Raw genomic sequence first — 21,022 nt, forward strand, 5'->3', positions numbered from 1 at the left:
AGATCAACATCCAGTTCATTGCATGCCGCGATGTCCCCCCCCCCGCAGAGCAGTGTGAAATTGATAAACAGATTTCGGAATGGTTATAGAAACAAAGGATATGCCTTTATCCATTTTTTGCAGCAATTCCACTTTTTGTTTCATGGACATTGAAATATGCTTTTGCTTTGTAGATCCTTTGGCGGCTCCAGAATCGGAAATTCTTTTTGACATAATCGAAAGTTCAAGCTTACTTTTATAAAATTACTCTAACAGTCTGCAAAAAATGATAAGCCAGATCCAGTTAGAAGATTAAGGAACAACGCAATCTGCAACATTAACTGAAATAGGTAATTAGATAATTTTAGCTTAGCTTATACCTTCCGTTATACATACTTAAATGTATTATGCACATGTGGTAATGCATTATGCGTTTACGCATGCGCAGAAAGTTTGTAGCTTTGAGGTCCGCATTATAGATCATTCCGGATTAAAGACTTTTGACTGTATATATATCCCCTCTGTTACCCACCTCAGTGATCTCAGTTTCTTTACTCTTATATGTTTGTAAATTGTGCCTTTTTTGCTTTAAAAATGATTCAATTATGTTGTTCTTATCTTCTGGTAAATCTGCAAGCAATATTTGTACAGTTATCAACAATTTAAAAGCTGTTTAAGTGCGGTTAAACAAAACTTTTAAATAACATGGTAGACATATTTGTTTACAATTGAAACAGCAATAGTAGATTTGTTGTCAAGCTAGAGAAACTAAGCTTTGCAACAACAAAGATAACGCCCTCATTTATTATTGCACATGGACTCATGCTTAATCCTTTCAGGAATTTTTTCGAGGAAATAAGCGTTTAAAATTTGCTTCGTAATTTTTAATATAGAAATTTTGAGTTTTTATGTATTTTAGCCTTTTTGCGAAGTGAGAACTGAATTAATTGAATGAGAAATACTAAACTGTCTGTGAAAAACTGTTTCTTTTTTGTTTTGTTTGCTTAATTTCTTTTAAACATCATTCTAGATTTATTAGAGTATTTGAATAGAACATGTAGCAACGATTAGATAATTTTTCAAATGATATATATTTTGTGCTTTTTGAGTTATAATATGAATGAAATATAACACTGTTAAGTGAGTTGTTGCCATGGTAAACAAATGTAATGAATTTTAAAGAGTGCATTTATTCTATTGTCGTTTGCGCTATCGACTAAGTAGATTTAATTCAATCCAATAAAGTTTAAATGAAATGTAAGAAAAACTGCATATAATTTAATATTCTGTACAAGGAAGTCATGTGGTGTACACATCAGATTTTTTAAATTTTAATCTAAATTTATATTCTGAGACTAGTACAGTCAAAAGTCGTTAATCCGGACTCGTTGGGACTAATTTGTCAATCGAAATTTTTTCGTTTTCAATAACCTCTGTGTCACTTTTTTCACTATCGGAAGCGAATTATAATGACGAGGAATTTGATTTAAATCATATCAAAGACGGAGTACATAGAGATGAAATACTACATTTAGTAAGGAATTATAAGCCAAATAAAATAAAAACATCTGCCCTAAAGATAAGGATAGTGCTGACAGATCAACTTCCAGTTCATTGCGTGCCGCTTTGTCCCCCCTCCCTCCACAGAGCAGCGTGAAATTGATAAACAGATTTCGGAATGGTTCGAGAAACAAAGGATATGCCTTTATCCATTTTTTGCAGCAATTCCACTTTTTGTTTGATGGACATCGAAACATGCTTTTGCTTTGTAGATCCTTTGACAGCTCCAGAATCGTAAATTCTTTTTGACATAATCAAAAGTTCAAGCTTATTTTTATAAAATTCTCTAATTAATTCTCTTATTTATCTTATTTTTATAAAATTCTCTAACACTCTGCAAAAAATAATAAGCTGGATCTAATTCAAAGATTAAGGAACAACGCAATCTGCAACATTAACTGAAATAGATAATTAGATAATTTTAGCTTATACCATCAGTTATACATTAAACATGCATGCGTAAATGTATTATGTTCATGCGCAGAAAGTTTGTAGCTTTGAGGTCCGGATTATAGATCATTCCGGATTATGGGTGTCCGAATCAATGACTTTTGACTGTATCAATAGGAAGAAAGTGAAATACATATGGGGATCAGCAAGTGGAAGAAAAAGAAGCAATGTCATACAGCTTGCAATCACTTGGTTTCTCGCTTATCAGAATCCATATGATGACAGATACAAATGTAAGAATAATAATTTGCTTGATGCTATTATAAATGTGACTGATAAAGAATAACCTTAGGAAATCATAAAAACTGATTTCATTACCAAAACATGCCTATACATGGTTAGTAGTACATGGGCACATATAAGACAATTAACAAATAAAATATATAAATCAAATAAATATTTTATAAAATAAAATGAATAATAAATAATAAAGCAATACATAAAACATGGCTAGAGGGTTAAAATAGAGTTTGCTTGCTAATTCAATAAATCTTACATGATCAGATTTTTTGGGGGCCACATAAATAAATTCATTTTTATCTTGAGTTTGCTAAAGATCTTACCCCATGCCTAATTTATCTTTCTATTAGAAAAAAAAACAAAAAGCACATACAGTATGCATAGCAAGAAATCATTTATAGACATTGCTCATGTGATTAAAGATACTCATAAAGAATTTTTAGATAGTTTATCTTTTATTTAAGGTATTATATCACTGTGCCTAAAAATGTCAGACATTACCTGACATTGCATATATCATTTTTAATGATTTGAGTGATTAAAACATGCAGCGTATCACTAAACATTAAAGAAAAAAAAGTTATTTATTTTTTAAATTTTTAATGGAAGATTTAAATACAAAAATTTAACTAAAGTTTAGAAAACAATGCAAATATACCTCTAAAAGGCTATCACCAACAAGACCTTGAAGCAATTTATGTCCTTTCCTTTCTATAACGCGACAAGCATTTTCAGCTGCATACATAGACGTAAAATCAAACATAGCAACATCTGCTTGCCCATAATGATTAACAGCAAAATCAAGACTTGGAAGTTGATAACTAGTAGCAAAATCAGCAGCATCCCGGGCATACTCCATTAACGCTTCTCGGTCGACATTTTCTGCAGCAAGGAGTCTTGCAGTGTCATTATAATCCTAGAGCAAACAAAATACAAATTTATACATAATTTTATTTCACATACGTTTTAAAATTTTCAAATGAAAATTTATCCATATAAAAATGAAACACTTTTAACTATTTATTTTTATATACAGTAAACCCTCATTAACATGAATCTTAACAGACCAAAAAATCAGCAGTTCATATTAAAATAATTCATGCTAAATTGGGGACTGAATTTTCTATACATTAACCATTTACAGCATGTATCGTATATTCTGTTGTATAACACACTTTCAATACAATAAAGAACATCAAAATTTATGGGTCTGTGTTATATGCTGGGTATAAAAATGATAGATTTAGAAATAAGGAATGAGCATTAAAAAAATTAGTTTCTATATGCACCTAAATGCTATTTATTTAAAGGAAATGGCATACCTTATGAACTCAACAATTTTCATTATTTTATTAGCATGAAAAGTTCATCACATTTGTCTTCTGTTATATCTTCAGGCACACGTTCGAATTCTGTTTCATCTTCCCCATCACTGTTACTCTGATCTGTAAATAGATAATCATCTTCCATTCTATCTAAATTGTTAGATATACTGCGATTTTTAAATGATTTTTGAATTATGTCAGGTTTAATTTCATTCTATGCTTTTATTATCCACTCACACACTATTTCTACACTGGTTTGATGCATTTAACTTTTTGTAAATGATTTTCACCTTCTAACATCCACATATTCCACTGTTATTTAAAATTATTTTTAAATGCTTCATTGTTCCACACATCTAAAGGCTGAATTAATGGTGTTAATCTGCCTGAAATAACTGCCATGCCTGTATTACACTCTTTCAATAATTTCTTCATATTATCGATTAGATGAGATCTGAACATGTTCCAGACTAAAAGACTTTCTGGATTCTTTGAGGAAAGAGGAAACTTTTACAAACATTTCTTATCTACAACTTCATACCAATTTCGTCCAGTCATTCTTTCTCATGAACGTGAATGAAAACATTATTTGGGAAAATACATTTTAGCATAATCTTTCTTTTAAACCTAAACATGGGTTTTAATTTTGAACTGTCCGCTAAGGAGAAAAGCACTATGGTGAAGTGAGATTTTTGTGACCTGTTCTTTATATGTGAACAGTTTTTATTCCTTTTATATCATTTGTTTTATTTCCTATCACATCAAACATTACTGGAGTTTCATCCATATTTCCAATAAATGAGAATAAATACTTTTTTCCCTTCGTGGGTCAATAACATAGTTCTGAAACTAATCAATTTATTATCCAAATCTTACGAAAGCCTTTGTGAAACTTGTTTTTTCTTGCAGAACTATATTATTCCGTGCCATAAATCTACTTACTCCAACTCAAAATTTCTTTAAAGTTTTCACTTTCATCTGCCCTTTAAGGCAAATAAACATATATACTAATTCTTGTTACATGTAATCTATTATGGCGCCTTTTTTTAGGATCCAGTTCACAACACTTTCTTCTAGGAAGGGCTGTTTCGTTACTGCTTTATGCAAAACACATTTATTCTTTGGCATATTAATTATTGTGATTTCATTTTCCTTCTGTTCATGTATGGGGCTTTCACCAACACCCAACATCCTTGTTGCAGCATGATTTCAGTTTTCTTTTGCAAAATGAATGGCTATGCATTTGAAACCAGCAATGTGTTTGTTTCTTTTTGCTGGAGCCATATTTACTATTAAAAGGAACACTTGATAAACTGTATTTTAACTATAAAAAAAAAAAAAAAAAAAAAAAAAAATGCAATTTACTAAAAGCCTTTGATTTTCACTTCAAATGATTACAGAAAGAGAAAACTTCTAATTCCATGAATTCATTCAGGTTGGAAGTGCATTCTTGCTCCAAATTATATCCCACTTTTCTCAAAACCCTATTCTTTTGCATTCTTTTGGACAATTGCATTGAATACAATTCACCCTCTTTAAGAATATTTACTCTCACAAGCATTTAACCCATACACATATTGTCAGTTCGGTATACCATTGTTCGAAAGGCTAGGACTAATCTTTGAGTAAGTGACATTAAAAGATAAGAGCATTGCACATGTATCTCTTTCAGGTTTCTTTGGTGAAGAATTGGGTGCACATTAAATGGCAAATATACCTAAAATTTAAAAAGTGTAGCTCAAAATTAGAGATGCACATTATACACAGGAAAATACGACAGTTTACATAAGTAATATAATATATTATGTATATCCCCACAGGGGGATAAAAACTACAGGACTATAATTATCATACTGTAATCTTGATAAATACACTTGAAAACCATTTTTTGGTGAAAAAATTCTGTTTGTTGAGCAGGAACGAAAATGCCTGGTAACTTTATGACCAGCTGTACTCTGGCTTCTGAAAAGCTAGCAGTCAATTTGGATGCTGCAGCAAAATGTTCTACAGTCTCCAAGACACGTAACATTTCCTGGGAGGTGAGCAGAATGATACGACCCCCCTCACTTTCTTCTGACATTTCTTGCAATTCAGACACAATTGACTGTACATCAGATTTCCCTAAAGTACACACAGTAACATCATCATCTGCATTAACAAGCTTCTTAAAGCTAAGAACAGGGTTCGCAAAATTTTATAAATTATTTCATTTGTCAGATGAAGTGGTATCGTTACCATCTAGCTTGTCAACAGGATTCGTGTCTTTGTGTCTTCAGTCTCTGCTAAAACAGTTCTGCATGTGTTGTGATGATATGGATTTCCAGGGTGCAGTAAAAGTTTTTATTGCATCAAGCACACTCCAAGTTGGTGAACTTCTTTTTCAGCAGTGTGAATTGCAGTTACGATAAGACCTCTTCATAGCTGCAAAAATGCCTTGATCCAAAAGCTGAAGATGACTTGTAGCATTTGGAAGGAAAAAACAACTTTTACATTGATTAAGTTCACACCACGTATGCTATGGTCTGTATACATGCCCAGTATCATAAGAACAGGCATATTCTGAACCACTATTCAATTACTAAAACAATAGAGACAAGCTTTCTTATGGTGAGAATAAATCCAAGGTAAAGTACTATCCATGTTTTCAAAACAACACAGTTTCTAGGACTTGCCGATAACCCAAGGACAATGCATAACCCTGCTTTGCAGACAAGGACAACAGTTAAACATTATGTACTGCATGCTCTAGCAAGACACTTGTCACCTTTTCTTCTGACGGTGGGACTCGGGGGGGGGACTGCGAAAAATCCCGCTACATCCCTATTGTAGACATTGAACAAGGCATACTTTTCTTTCTCTTGCTCAAATTTATGCAACCAGTTGTTTACTCCTTCTACATTAGCTTCACCAGAAATTAGTAATGATAAAATATAGTGTCTCGTTTAGAAGGGGTATAGCCAACCAGCAAAACAACTGAAAGTTTGAATACCTAAATTTTTCACAATCTCTTTTGTTTTGGACTGAATTAACAGTTGATTTAAAGGTACAATGAAAGAGTACATACACTCACGTTTGTGAAAATTGCAACACCATGAAGGACTTATGCAAGTGAGCTGAAATTTTCAGGAAATGCAAAGTAGCGCATGATATGCAAATGATTAGAATTGCAAATCCGTAGCGCATGCGTATGCTGAGCAGCGCCATCTGAACGGCTGATGGATCCGAATAAATAGACGGCTGTAGCGAGGCGTGTATGGTTATCGGTGGTTATCTGCTAGTGGTAAACGTTAACTCAATCTGTACTTATGCCTCGTCTACGAAAGAGAGCGAGATTTGAACAACTTACAGAGTTTGAACGAGAGAGAATCATCGGCCTTCGTGAAGCTGGATTGTTGTATCGTGCAGTAGCCTCTCGTGTGCAGCGTAACAGCAGTACAGTGATGCGCGTTTGGAAGCAGTGGACGGACGAGTGTCGGACAACTCGGAAATCCGGGAGTGGACCCCGAAATGTGACGTCAGCTCGCGATGATAGACACCTGGTCCGCATGGCGCGGATGGACCGTACAGCTTCCTCTAGACAATTGGCAGTACTGTGGTCAATAGCTACAGGTGTTTCATTGTGTGCTTCATCAATTCGTAGACGTCTGCTGCAGTGTGGACTGCGCGCACGGACTCCTTTATACAGGATCCCCCTAACGCACGACCATCGCCGCCTGCGGCTACAATGGGCCAATCAGCATAGAGACTGGCGTGCTGATTGGCAGCATGTCGTGTTTTCTGACGAATCCCGCTTTAATTTGTGGTACCATGATGGCCGCATTCGTGTCAGACGCTATGCCGGTGAACGCCACCTTCCGGAGTGCATTATCGAACGCCACAGTGGACAAACACCCGGAGTTATGGTCTGGGGCGCCATAGCATATCATAGACGATCTCAATTGCTACGAATTGTGGGCAATCTGAACAGCAACCGGTATATCCATGAAGTTCTACAGCCCGAAGCTGTTCCCTTCCTTCAAAGCTTGCCAGACGCTGTATTTCAACAGGACAATGCCCGCCTTCATACTGCTCGGATTGTTAAATCCTTCTTTGCAGCGCAGCAGGTACAGCTTCTTCCTTGGCCTGCGTGTTCCCCGGATATGTCGCCAATTGAACATGTGTGGGATGTCATTGGTCGGCGTCTTGCTCGTGATCCTCGTCCTGTTGCGTCTGCAGACGAACTTTGGGTACGCGTACAAACGATATGGAATGCTCTTCCTCAGTCAGACATTCAAACTTTGTTTGACTCCATGCCACGTCGTGTAGCAGCACTTATTGCGGCGCGTGGTGGCCACACAAAATACTGATTCTGATATCTTGTTCTTGTTTGTTTGCTTTGAACATTTAATCATTTATTTGTACCACTACCACTCAACTGTGTATTAAATTGCATTCAATTATGACGATTCCTTCTTGGTATTGCAATTTTCACAAACGTGAGTGTATAATTGAACCATTCTAGAAGGAAAGTTATACATCTTCATTCCTGCCACTTAGATTTGTTCCCGGAACCCGTTCAGTAACATTATGAATTCTTTCACAATCTTCAAGTATTATGGATAAGATTGATTTAGAAATTCCATGCTTTTTGGCAATTGCACTTTTCTTCACTACACCATCGCATACATCATCTAGGATTTTTAGTTTTGTCACAGATCTGGACTTGTCTTCCTCTTGTCATCCATGAAGCACACCTTTACTGCTTGCATTTCAACATTAGCTGTTGCGCCCTGAAAGCTACCAGAGTGTCATTTATAGATCTACCAGAGTGTTGCTAGAACTTTAGTGAAATAAAGACATGTTGGAGTGCACTGAAAATTCATATGTAACTAAATTACACTCAAGTATATCTATGTAAGTATTTTATTGTAAATGCAATTTATTTAAATTTCAAATGGAATTATTCATTTAGTATGCTGTGTTTTACTGAGTTTTAGGAAGAAGAGAAGACTCTTAACTCATCCTGGTGATCAGTGGAAGAAGATAGGTAAGTAATGTTATTTGATTAATTCAGAATTATTCAAGAAAAAGAACATCTGAACATAGAATTGCATTTATTGATTAAAGCTCAATGGTAACTCGACTAAAGCTCATTGTTGACGTGATGATTGCAATTTTTAAGTATGTTACTCATGCTGGCTATATTTTAAAGAAGAAGTTTATCTTGTGAGGTTTTCAATTAAAAAGGATAGTACATTTCTGAACATAGCTCTAGCAGAGAAACAACAAGAAAAAAATTACAAAAAATTCAAAAGTTTGCGTTAAATGATAAAATCTAATGATGCTCTGAATTAAAAAACATTTTGTTATTCGAGCTAACCAATAAAACTTCCTATAAGAGCACATACATCATTTCTAGGACTGAAATTCTTGTCCTGTTAACTGAGTGTTTGTCTTAAGCATGTTCGTGTTAAGATGAATTAACCGTTACTTAACAATTTTGTAGCAACATATAACCGTTATTTAACAATTTTGTAGCAACATATGTAAATATGAAGTTTATTTAATTAATAATCAATATTTAATTGTTAATAATGCATAATACATTAATTGATGAATAATTAACAAAATTGTTAATAAATAATTTCTTGTGCATACAAAATTGTCAACATACTGCCTATTAGTATCTTGATTAAATAAAATAAAATATTTGATCTTTTAAATTTTTTAAAGAGTCAAACACACTTTTGGTTGTATTTTAATCACTATAAATAAAGTAACAATGCATAGGTAAAAACAAATTTACACAATAGTTTCTAATGCTTTATTCAAACCACATCAAATCTTGAAGGTCAGGTTGCAAACTACCTCTGTGACTCTCCCCCAATTGCAAGCAACAAAAGAATGATAACTATGCATTTCCAAATTCACGATTCTCACAATAAATATATGATTCAATTGCAACTGATCATTATAAATAGCAATGAGTTATTTTCTCACATATCCCGTTTTTTGTACAGAAGTATGGTAGCTTCAGAAAGCATCTAAAATTTATTTCATTCTATTCTATTCCCTCCTCTTGTAGTTTTAGATTACCATTTATAACTTTACCTGAATTGAAATAGGATGTATTCTATAGAATTTACACCTCACTGCCATTCTAAGACTTTTTTTTTTTAAGATCTAAATAATGGCGATAATATGCAATCTACCTGCAAAATAAATGCCATAAAAAAAACTTAAATGTTACGGGTTTATGCTAGGTGATATTCATCAAACTGTGAATGCAAACATAAAAATAATACTCCAAATCTATTTTAAACCTATTATATATACACACTTATATTTCACATTCGTAGTGTTTGTATTTTATTCATTTACATAAAAAAAAAAAAAAAAAAAGAGTGGCTTTGACATCTGGCACTTACTAAAAGCATATAAATAGAAACAGCTTTTAAACTTGAATCTTTTTATTTTAATACATTTATTAGCAACAGAGTGGAATTGTTGGATTTACTTAAAACATAATAATTTTTAGTGTATAAGGTATTTCTCCCACTTTTCTAGCGTCCTTCGTAGGGTAGTGGTTCTGCACACTGAGCCGGTATTCCAGAGGTCTGTGGTTCGATTCCCGGCGAAGGCGTTTGCTATTTTTCATCTTGCCTGCTTCCAAAAATATCCTAATGTCTCTACAACGGCGCCCGAACTAAAAGGGTTGTGGATGATGATTCTCCACACCCAGGATTTGGTGACTAGGTCCCCTAAAACCCTAGTCGCCTTTTAAAAAGGGGAGCATATAAAGTATTTCTCCCACTTTTCTAGCATCCTTTGTGGTGCAGTGGCTCTGCACGCTGGGCCAGTATTCCAGAGATCCGTGGTTTGATTCCTGGCGAAGCCGTTTGCTATTTTTCATCTTGCCTGCTTCCAAAAATATCCTAATGTCTCTACAAGTGTAATAATATAGTCTGCCTTAAGTAAGTTCAGGTTAAGGGGAGTTTACAGCTTATATTTTAGCAAGATTAAAAATGAGAATGAAACCCTTTAAAATTACTCAACATGAAACGGTCAAATAAGCAAGTTAATCAGTCTTATTTAAAATCCATAAAACATATATGAGTTGCAAGAATATATGATTAACACTACACTTTAAGCCATAAACTCGAATTTTTCTGGCAATAAAATAATTTTAATGCAAAATTTTCCCTTTAGATGATATGGTACCATATGCAAATGAATTAAATAGAAATAAATGAAGCAAATGAATAAAAATAAGATTTAAAAAAAAAATACACACTAACAAAACGTCGATGTTTTTGCACCAATTAATGTTCACAGGTATGAACGATAATAATACAGATGAAAATATACAAAAATCCAAAGAACTTGATAGCATTAACAACTCTGACATGATGTTTTGAGGAAACTGGAAGTCTGGCTCATTGATATGATAGTGGCAGTCTGACATTGGTAGAATATGTGCAAATCATACAGTGGCACGAGGGGAGATTTGAACACAATCAACAAGTGATATCAACAGTGCTCAAGAAACTGCTATAACAGGCAGACTTTCACTGGTATTGCAGATTTTACATGGTGTTTTGCATTTGTTTATGTACAAGATGCATTATGCTGCAATAAAAAGATATTCATAAGCAGAAAGACTTTGCTACATGATAACTGAGAAAAGATGATAATGCAAAGATGAAGCAATTTTTTTTTTCATTAAACACAACTGTTTGTAGATTTTACATCGTGTTTTGCATTTGTATTCGTACAAGCTGCAATCAAAAGATATTCATAAGCAGGAGGACTCTGATCACTGAGAAAAGATGATAATTAAAAGATGATGCATATTTTTTCATTAAATAATTTAAAGTCTATAAATTTTCAATACAGGTAAAGGAAAATTACCACATACAAAAAGAACAGCTAATACACTTACCATGACTCATTGCATAGTGCGGTTCATTCAATTTGTTATTGGTCCTACTCTTTTGAAGAGTTATGTATATAGTTAGTGAATATAATATAGTTTGTAAGAAGGCAATGCAATCTGAAAATGTTACACGAGAATAGATATTACGTTTGCAAGAATAAAAGCACACAGAGACTGCCATGTTTGTATAAGATGGTATACCTTTTGTATAGCAGTATATGAGAAGCAGTTCCTCATTGACCCAGAGTAACTAATTAATCCTTTATATCCAACTGCTTGATCTTTCTGATTGCTGAAGTTGATAACCATACTTTATCAGTGTGTAGGGGGAGGTATTTGAAGGCCATGGTAGCCCATCAATCCCTATACACTTAAAGGATGCTAACCACTACACAGTTGTTTCTGTAATCTGGATATGCTTGGTGCATCAGTGAATGAGTGAATGGTGTGATTACATACTTAGAATGTGATTTACTGTAATTTACAGCAGTAGATGATACATTGAGTACTTGATAGTGTGAAAAACTTTGTAATGAAGCAACTGTTCAACATCTAAGCAAGCTTTTACCTTTCATTAAACATCACCAGAAGTATAAAATGATACAGCAACAGCATATATTGGCAAAATTTTGAAATAATTAAAAAAAATCTTCTAGTGACTTTTGGTCTACCTTGTGTGCAAGAGCGCAATATTTTCAGGACAAATAATATGCAATCACATCATACTACATGGGTTTTTTATTACACACTCAAACATGCAGAAAAGTAAATACAGTAAAAGTCTGAGATCCACGCGTCTAATATCCGGAATGATCTAGAATTCAGACCTCAAAGCCACCAACAACCTTCTCCCCCCGGTATGCTTTACCCATGCACATTTGATTGCCCCCTAAATACTTCATTATTGAAGAAACAATCATTTTAGCATAAATTTGTGTGATCAATAATTTGACTCTGTAACTGCATATCTGCTTGGCACAGGGTTCGTAGCCACATTTTAAGGAAAAAATAAGCACCTGTCTAATTACATTATATACAACTGCATAACCTTAAAAGAAAAATTAGACTTGTAATTTAAAATATGAGCAATGCAATATTTATTAAGAGAATGAGTATTGGAATTTCAGTTCAAAATATAGAAAATAAATAATAATAAGCCATATTAATTGTATTCGTTTGGCACCTAATAATAAATACAATTTATTTTTCCACTCATATTAATATTTAAATAATTTAACTTAAATCAAAATTCTGAACATTTTCTAAATTTTCATTGCATAAAAGTTTTCCCTTAACATATATTCCAAGCAAAGTAATTTAAGTGAAAAAGAGGCACATTTCTGAAATCAGAAGACGGGAAATTGCCTCATGCAGCCATCCTTTAACAGTAAAAGCTTAACTAACCCGCATACTTGGAAATTGCCGAATATTCCGGATAGTAACTGGAAAAAGAGGAGTGAGGAGACAGTAGCCGTTCTTTAGATTTCTCGGCTAACTAAATGATTTTGACATTTCGATATGTGCATCATATAAAAATAGACCAACAGAACTGAGAAATATTCTGCTTAGAAAGCATAATAAAACTCTTTTAAGTGTCCATAAACAATTCTTGGACTGAACATCAAAATTAATTATCTCTGAAAAATACCGCAAACGTTCTTGCCAATACGTGCGGCGTTATTCTTCCACATGTGATATTACGCGATCGGAATCAACAGCTGCTAGTATTCGGAGAATAAAGAACTAAATAAAAGAAAAGAAAGAGACTTACTAATCTGGGGTGTTTCTGATTCTAATTTTCAACCGACTGCATTAAATTTCTGGAATAGAATCAATCTTCGCTTGGGTTGGGTAGACCGAAAAAACTTTTCGTCCTATTCAATCCAGATTGGACAGTGACAAAAAAAAAAAAAAGAGCCCGCTGCTTCAGTATTAAGAGATTTTGCGGAGAAAGGGGAGAACCTCCCAACCTCCGTACTGCATAATATATTGGGAAAAAAAAAAAAAAAAAGAAAGAAAGAAAGAAAGAAAAAAGAAAAAGAAAAATTATTTTGACTTTTATTTAAGCCATTCCGAATATTATTCCTTAGAAAGCTAATCTGTGTTAAAACACACCCATTTTTGGAAGTTTTTCTATACTTCAGCAGTTATTGCAACTATATTATTATAAATATTCATTCATATGCTCATAATATAAGCATAATGATCATAATAAACACGAATATGAACTGACCACGCGGAACGAGAATGCAAATTATTAAAATCTTGATAGAAATTCAAACGTGTGTAGTATTTGGGTGGGAGGAAAAGAATACTGAATGTATCGGAATTTTATACCGTTTTCGCAATTCTTTGACCAATAGAACGACGTGCACCTGTCTGTACTCTCGCGCACACCATAGGTTACGTTAATGCAGAGAAAGAGGGGGAAAGCAATTTTTGGAAGTTTACCATCTGACGTTGCATATAAGGAAGAAAAGTTGTTTATTTAGTTTCGGCTTTGGTACGGGGAAAAAATGCGCATTCATTAAAAAAAAGCACTAAAAGCAAAAAATAAGCACTAAAAACAAAAAAATAAGGGCTTTAAAGAAAAAGTAAGCACCTATAAGGGCCTTTATATTTTATTTTCAAATATAAGGACTTATAACCACTGGTAAGGAACGCTACGAACCCTGTTGGCACACATCTGAAACCAAAACGTTCTACATAGAAACATTGTTGATTTTACACCAATTAATATTTTATATCCCTGGCGAATCATTATTTATTATATTTGGCTTTTATCACTCCATGTTTATCAGCACATGACAACTTTTGTAATGACTCATGCAGCGATGCCTAAACAATTTTTTTATATCAGTAATTGAATAAAAAAGAGTATGGTAAATTTTTCTGTTGACATTAAACCTGGTGGTGATTAGAGATTTATATTAAATGTGCTAAAAAGTGCTGACGAGGAAAAATTTAACAAAACTTTCTTTCCTTATGCTAAAAATAGATTTTGTTAATGATACTCATAATCCAAAAGATTACATTTAGTGCTACTTGAATTAAGAATAATTGATTTGTTATTCACATAACACCAGAACTTCTGTGGCTGCACATGGTGGTGGAATTCAGAGAAGACAAAATTTTTGGAATTTGGACAAGCACCAAGCAACAAAATTAAGGGATGACGAAACTTTTTGAATTTAGGGAAAGCACAGGGGACTAAAATTTAGGGGTGATAAAAATTTAGAACTTAGGGAGGTGCTTGCTAGCAGAATTTAAGACTCGATGAGACTGCATAAGGCAGTACAATATCTAGTGCCAGCCCTCGATAAGCCTTAAATTTTATTTATTCAGAACTCAGATAAGCCTCAAGCATGTGCAAAAAATAGACGTAAGTATAATAAATAACTAAAATAATAAAATTCAGGTTTAATAGTCTTGGTGAGCAATACAAGCAAGATAAAATTTAACAAAAAAATTTGTCCTTCGTTGTCAATCTCATGATGGCTGATAATGAAGCTGCTGAACTATTTGCAGACAAATTTATTGAACTCACTACAGTGAAAAGTTATATCAACAAATTAAAAATGCAATGAAACTGGTAATATGCACCATGAAATACCCTGGCAAACTCTACAGAAAAGGCTCCAGTTGGTATCAAAGTTTACAAAGCAAGACTAACAATTTTAGCATGCACAAATGCAGAAGTATAAACTTTTCATAATTGGAAAAAATACACGACCTTGAGCATTTAAAAGAGTACAGATCTTCCCTGTTATATATCATGAAAATAAAACAGCACGGATGACATAAGCATTAATGAATAATTGGTTTGAAAACCATTTCATACCTGAGGCTCTGTAACATTTGAATTCGGTTGGTTTACCTGATGACGCAAAATTTTCCTTGTAGACAACTGTATGACTCATACTTCACTTAAAGTTTTAGTGAAAGATTATGTATTTGTATTATTCTTTCCTCCAGATTGCACATCCATCATTCAGCCTATAGATACTATTAGAATAGTGCTGAAATGCAGGGTTGTAGCTAGAAGGGGGCAAGGGGAGACATCTGTCTCTGGATGCAGAATCCAGAGGGAGAAAAACTGATGTTATGAAATTTTAGAATTAAATAGTTTCCATTCTTAGCAAACAGAGGGGGCACAAAATTTTCAGCTGTCCCCAGATGCTGAAAACCCTAGCAACGACTTTGCTGAAATGCAAGTAAAAAGTAGCATTTTTAAAGTCCATGCTAAATTTCTTGAATAACAGCAAGAGTATTTAAGAATTATTGAAATATTTTAGCATAACATCTGCTGTGTGAAGCATCTCAAGATTATGGGAGGATGTCTCCAGATACTTTAAAAAGTGTGTGGCATAATTTATGGCCAGCTACTATATTTCATGGTGAGTCTGATAACGACAATAGCTATGAATTTGAAGGTTTTTTGGTATCTCAAAAAAAGATGAAATTTTCCAATTAATGGATTTTCTAATGAAATGTGAAGAAGCACTAATAAATGAAGATAACATAACATAAGTTTTTCATTGTGATGACAAGTCCCGATCTTGGACTTTGTACTGTATAATGAAATACAAAATATCTCTTACTCTGATAATAACACCTCGTTCCAATAAGCTCTGTTTTTTGGCTGTCATTACAAAATAGTGAGTATCATCTTTGTAATACACAATGTTTTCAAGATCAATAGCTGTCTGCTCTCTCATATCCTAGAATAAAAAACACTTGAAATATAACATAAGGTTACATTCTCACAGTTGCATTTTTATTTAAAATTATGGGACAATAATTAAAACTATACCTGAAAAAACTTTTGGTTAAATATAAATGCAACCCCACTTATTTCAGGTACTCTAGCTTCTTCAATAGTATGCCTGTTGATGAAATTTGCAGTAACAGCAATAGCTAGCTTCCCTCGAAATTCTTTTCTGTTAAAACCTGAACAATACAATCTGATTATACTTATAATATAAATAAAACTATTTCATACAAAAAAATCATTAACAAATTTGCAATCAATAAGCGTAATAAGGGCAAAACAACCAAATCAGAAAGCATCAATAAATAAGTAATAAGATAAAATAAATTTGAAAAAAACTTTGTCTAGAAGCTTTAAAAAATTGCTTATGCATTGTGAATAAGCATCTGATAATACACAGACAGTAAAAATGCTTTTCCCATAAGCAAAATATCGAAAAAAGGAAAAAAAAAAAAAAAAAAACTCAAAATTTTATAATTAGATTACAGACTACATTTCATGTCATTTATATAATTTTTTTAATACCGAATTACTGAAACTAATGGATTGTACTTCCTGCAATCATTCTATATCTGAAAGTCATTTTATTATTCAAAATCACAGGATCATACTATTATTTATACATATATACAAATTAAGAACTACGAGGAAAGCAACACTAATTTAATGAATTGAAAGAGAAAATGTTTTGTCTGTATACCTCAGTAAGGCGATGCATGTATAAGCACAGGATGAAATAAATGTGACAGCATTACAAAAGCCTGCTTTAATTAGGACTGTAAGAGGTAAAAACAGTAAAACATTACAATGTAAAATTAGACTGAATACAATGTAATGAGGAACTGAGAAGAGGAATGCCTAATGAGGAAAAGGACAGAATGAGGAAGAAAGGAAAAGTAAACAGTATGGTATACTATCATTAGTGAAAGGCTAGGTGATGAATGGCCTGCTGCAAGCTTCCTTGAGTAATTAAAGATGTCAGGAAAACTGTCAATACTATAGTTAACAACCCTTTTAAAACAAATTTTCTTATAATCTGCAGTTTGCAATAAACATATTAGTACTTATGCACTACTGCAAACCCTTAGGTGCAGATTTTACAAAAGAAAAAGAATAACTTACCACAGCAAAAAATTACTTATTTCATTTATACATGTTACTATACATAGAATTTTTGTTTAAATTGTGTATTTATCTCAGACAACATTAATAAAAGTACAGTCAAAAGTCGTTAATCCGGAATGATCTATAATCCGGACCTCAAAGCTACAAACTTTCTGCGCATGCATCACGCGTGCTCGTAATACCCTTATGCATGCGCATATGCGTGTACACACGTGCTTAATACATTTATGCATGTGTGTTTAATGTATAACAAATGGTATAAGCTAAGCTAAAATTATCTAATTATCTATTTCAGTTAATGTTGCAGATTGTGTTGTTCCTTAATCTTCGAATTAGATCCGGCTTATTATTTTTTGCAGATTGTTAGAGCAATTTTATAAAAATAAGCTTGAACTTTTGATTATGTCAAAAAGAATTTCCGATTCTGGAGCTGCTAAAGGATCTACAAAGCGAAAGCATGTTTCGATGTCCATCAAACAAAAAGTGGAATTGCTGCAAAAAATGGATAAAGGCATATCCTTTGTTTTTTTCGATTTTCACGGACTTTAGCATCGACTTTTTCGAGAAGTTCGGCGGTCACTATGCTGGGTCTCCCACTTCGATCTTCGTTGTGAACATTGGTTCGGCCATTTTGAAATCTTATGACCCACTGACGCACTCCACCTTCAGTGATAATGTTGTCCCCATACACTTCACGAAGCTGCCGATAGATTTCTATCGGTTTACAGTTTTTTTGCAGTCAGAAACCTTATTACTGAGCGCACCTCGCAGCTCGCGGGATTTTCAATTAACGCAGACATTTCAAACCGTCACAGTATCTGAACGGAGCACAGCACGAACCTCTCACTAGCACGGCTAGATGCAGACTGAGCTGCACAACGCTCTGACCCCAAGATGGCCGCGCTAGCCCCGCCCCTAGCGGACACAGACGGAAACGTAATCTACTTCCTGGATGGCCCTCGTATACTAAAATACGATCCAAAATTTTCCAATTTTATATTTTATGACTTTTATATTAATGGGAATAATATATTAGATTTTGGCTTCAACTAATAAACTGGAAGTGATCCTTTATCTTAAACTCTTGACAGATTTTTACGAAAAAAAAATAGATTATGAACTAATATAAAACTCTTCTAATTTGATATTTAAAACACGTATGTGATTGAGAACAATACACTACATTTAAAAGCAATAAAAACCTTAAATGCAATCTTAGAATTAGGCCAAATGCAACAAGAATAAGCTCATTATAAAGATCAGCACTCATTAAGAAGCTATTTATTGTATTAGCATCAATCATAAATTTTGTGTTTACTGCACTCTTGTCGAATCACTTTTCAAATAAATAGTAGCTACCACTAAATTTTATCCCTATGCATTACTTTTAAAGGAATAATATAGCAAATATATAATATAATGAATATAAAAAATAAATGTATGACAACACTTAACACTTTATTGGGAATTTTAAAGATATGCTACTTTTAAAGACTACAGAATTTATTGTTAAATTTCCCATGGTGTAAATGCACAAAAAGTGATGTTTAATACATAAAGCAAAATGGCCAAATAGAAAAAGTTGTCATCTTAAGAAAACTGAACAGTGATATCATGAACTGAGATGAGACTGGGAAAAAGTGCATGATAACATTTAACATTTTATTGGGAATTCTAAAGATATGTTGCTTTTAAAAATTTTGGTGCTGCTAAGTCATTCATTTGTAAATCCAAAACACTATGTGAATACAGAATACACTACAAATGATGTAATATTTTCAAAAGAAAGCACTAGAATGGATGTGTACACAAGTATGCATAATTATGACTTTTCATTGTATGAGAATACAATAATAAAATTAATAAAATTGTGTTTAAAATTAACAATGTGCCACAAAGATTGTAAGCATACTAGATCTTATTTTAAAACAATCAACCAGTTTCACATTTTATAGAACATTGAGCTTTAGGTAAAGCACATTTTGAAACTTTACCTAATGTTCATTGTTATTCAAAACATAGAAATTTTTAGAAGTCATGTGCTGGCTATATCAGGCTTTTTAAATTTTCAACCTTAATACAGCAGTACTTCTATTACGAATTGTAACTAAGAAAGTTCCCCCCCCCAATTCCTCTCAAACTCTGTTATGACGAAAATAACACATTCAGCAATGTGTTTTTGTTTCATAATTAGATTTTCCACACCAACTGCTTTCCTTCTTTGGCCTTTTTATCAGAAAGGCAAATCCTTTACATATAATTACTGCAAACTATCAGTCTTGCTGGCCATTCCTAATTCTTCACAGCAAAATTAAATATAGGTTAATTCTTTGCTCCAGCAGCAAATAAATCTCACTGCTGTAGTAAAAGCTACACAACTATTATTAAACCAATTACCAGTCCACACTTTGACATGTTCATTACAATTTTTCACTCTGCATTGTAAAAAAAAAAAAAAAAATGTTTTCCAAAATACATCATCATCACATGTGACTTTGAACATTCCTGATTTTGCAAAATATTGTGTTCCCATAGAATTTTTATCACACTGGCTTTGTTACAAGCAAATCTCACAAGTGCATATTTAAAATTGATTTTATGATAAAAATATCACAGTTTTCCTTTAGAGCTTGTAATATAAGAACAACAAATGGCTGTCTGAAGAACTGTCATGTATATGATTGCCAAAACTGGGCAACTTGAAAAAATTTCGCAGCTTCTGCTTAAGTGGTTGCACTAACATTATAACATTACATACTTATACCTTAGCACAACATAACAACTGTAGCGAAATACAGAGAGATGATATGGAAAATTATGCTCTGAGGAATTTCAGGCTTATAAATACTGTTATACTTCAACTGAACAATAATACACAACTAATATGCATCAGTATATGTATTCTTTCAGGTCTTAAAGAATAAATGATTCCTGATGAAACATAGAGCAATGATATATAAAATCTTGTTTCATAGGAAGTGAAGCTTGTTAAGTGCTTCTATCTTTCACTATTAATTAAGCTGATGATACAGCTTTGTATACTTTGATATTCAGATTGAGAAGAATGATTCCCAATATGCAAGCATAATCTATGAATGATTCTACAAGCTTAAAATATACTGAGTAAGAAAGATTTGATTTAATATATAAGCAAGGAACTAGTTTTGAGAAAAAGAGCTGGATTCTTTTATTAAAAAGGTAGGTACTAATCTTAATTCTAATTTATACGGAATGAACAAAATTGCATATTCTCAACAGTAATACATTGGTGTACTATTAAATCTCACTGATAAGAGGAAATTCCATGAGAAAGTAGACTTCTTTTATTTTTATTTTAATAAATTCACATTTTTCATATGCATAAAATGCATTTCATGTTCCATAACCTCCTGAATGAAATAATAAATTAAGCACAACTGTTTTTTTTATTTAAATATAAATTATTTAAAAAATAACTCAAAAACTGGCCAATTTAATTTCAAACTCAATTCACAATTATTATTACTATTTATTTTTTTCCAAATGGCGGGAATTTGCCAAAAATGGCATTGGCCACTCCTAAGGCCAGAAGTGGTGGCCATTTTATTGAGGAGGCACCTAATAGGCCACCACCATTACCTCCTATGAAAAGACAGACAATTTTTACATCCATGCCTT

General features: G+C 33.0%; 1 protein-coding gene across 3 annotated transcripts in view; it reads right to left on the reverse strand.

The window, feature by feature from the left end:
* The window catches only part of Mical (Molecule interacting with CasL), a 241,831-nt gene that overhangs the window by 73,931 nt on the left and 146,878 nt on the right, over positions 1-21,022 (reverse strand). For all 3 annotated transcript variants that reach the window (XM_085826689.1, XM_085826697.1, XM_085826694.1), the window contains 3 exons: positions 16,283-16,419; positions 16,071-16,190; positions 2,888-3,145 (listed from right to left, as the gene is read on the reverse strand). In XM_085826689.1, coding sequence (XP_085682815.1) covers positions 2,888-3,145; positions 16,071-16,190; positions 16,283-16,419 — 515 coding nt within the window. The remainder of the gene's footprint in view (positions 1-2,887; positions 3,146-16,070; positions 16,191-16,282; positions 16,420-21,022) is intronic.

This window comes from Stegodyphus dumicola, chromosome 1 (genome assembly GCF_044657685.1).
Source record: "Stegodyphus dumicola isolate Sdum_Otavi_A_Nest chromosome 1, ASM4465768v1".
NCBI classification, from domain to species: Eukaryota; Metazoa; Arthropoda; class Arachnida; order Araneae; family Eresidae; genus Stegodyphus; species Stegodyphus dumicola.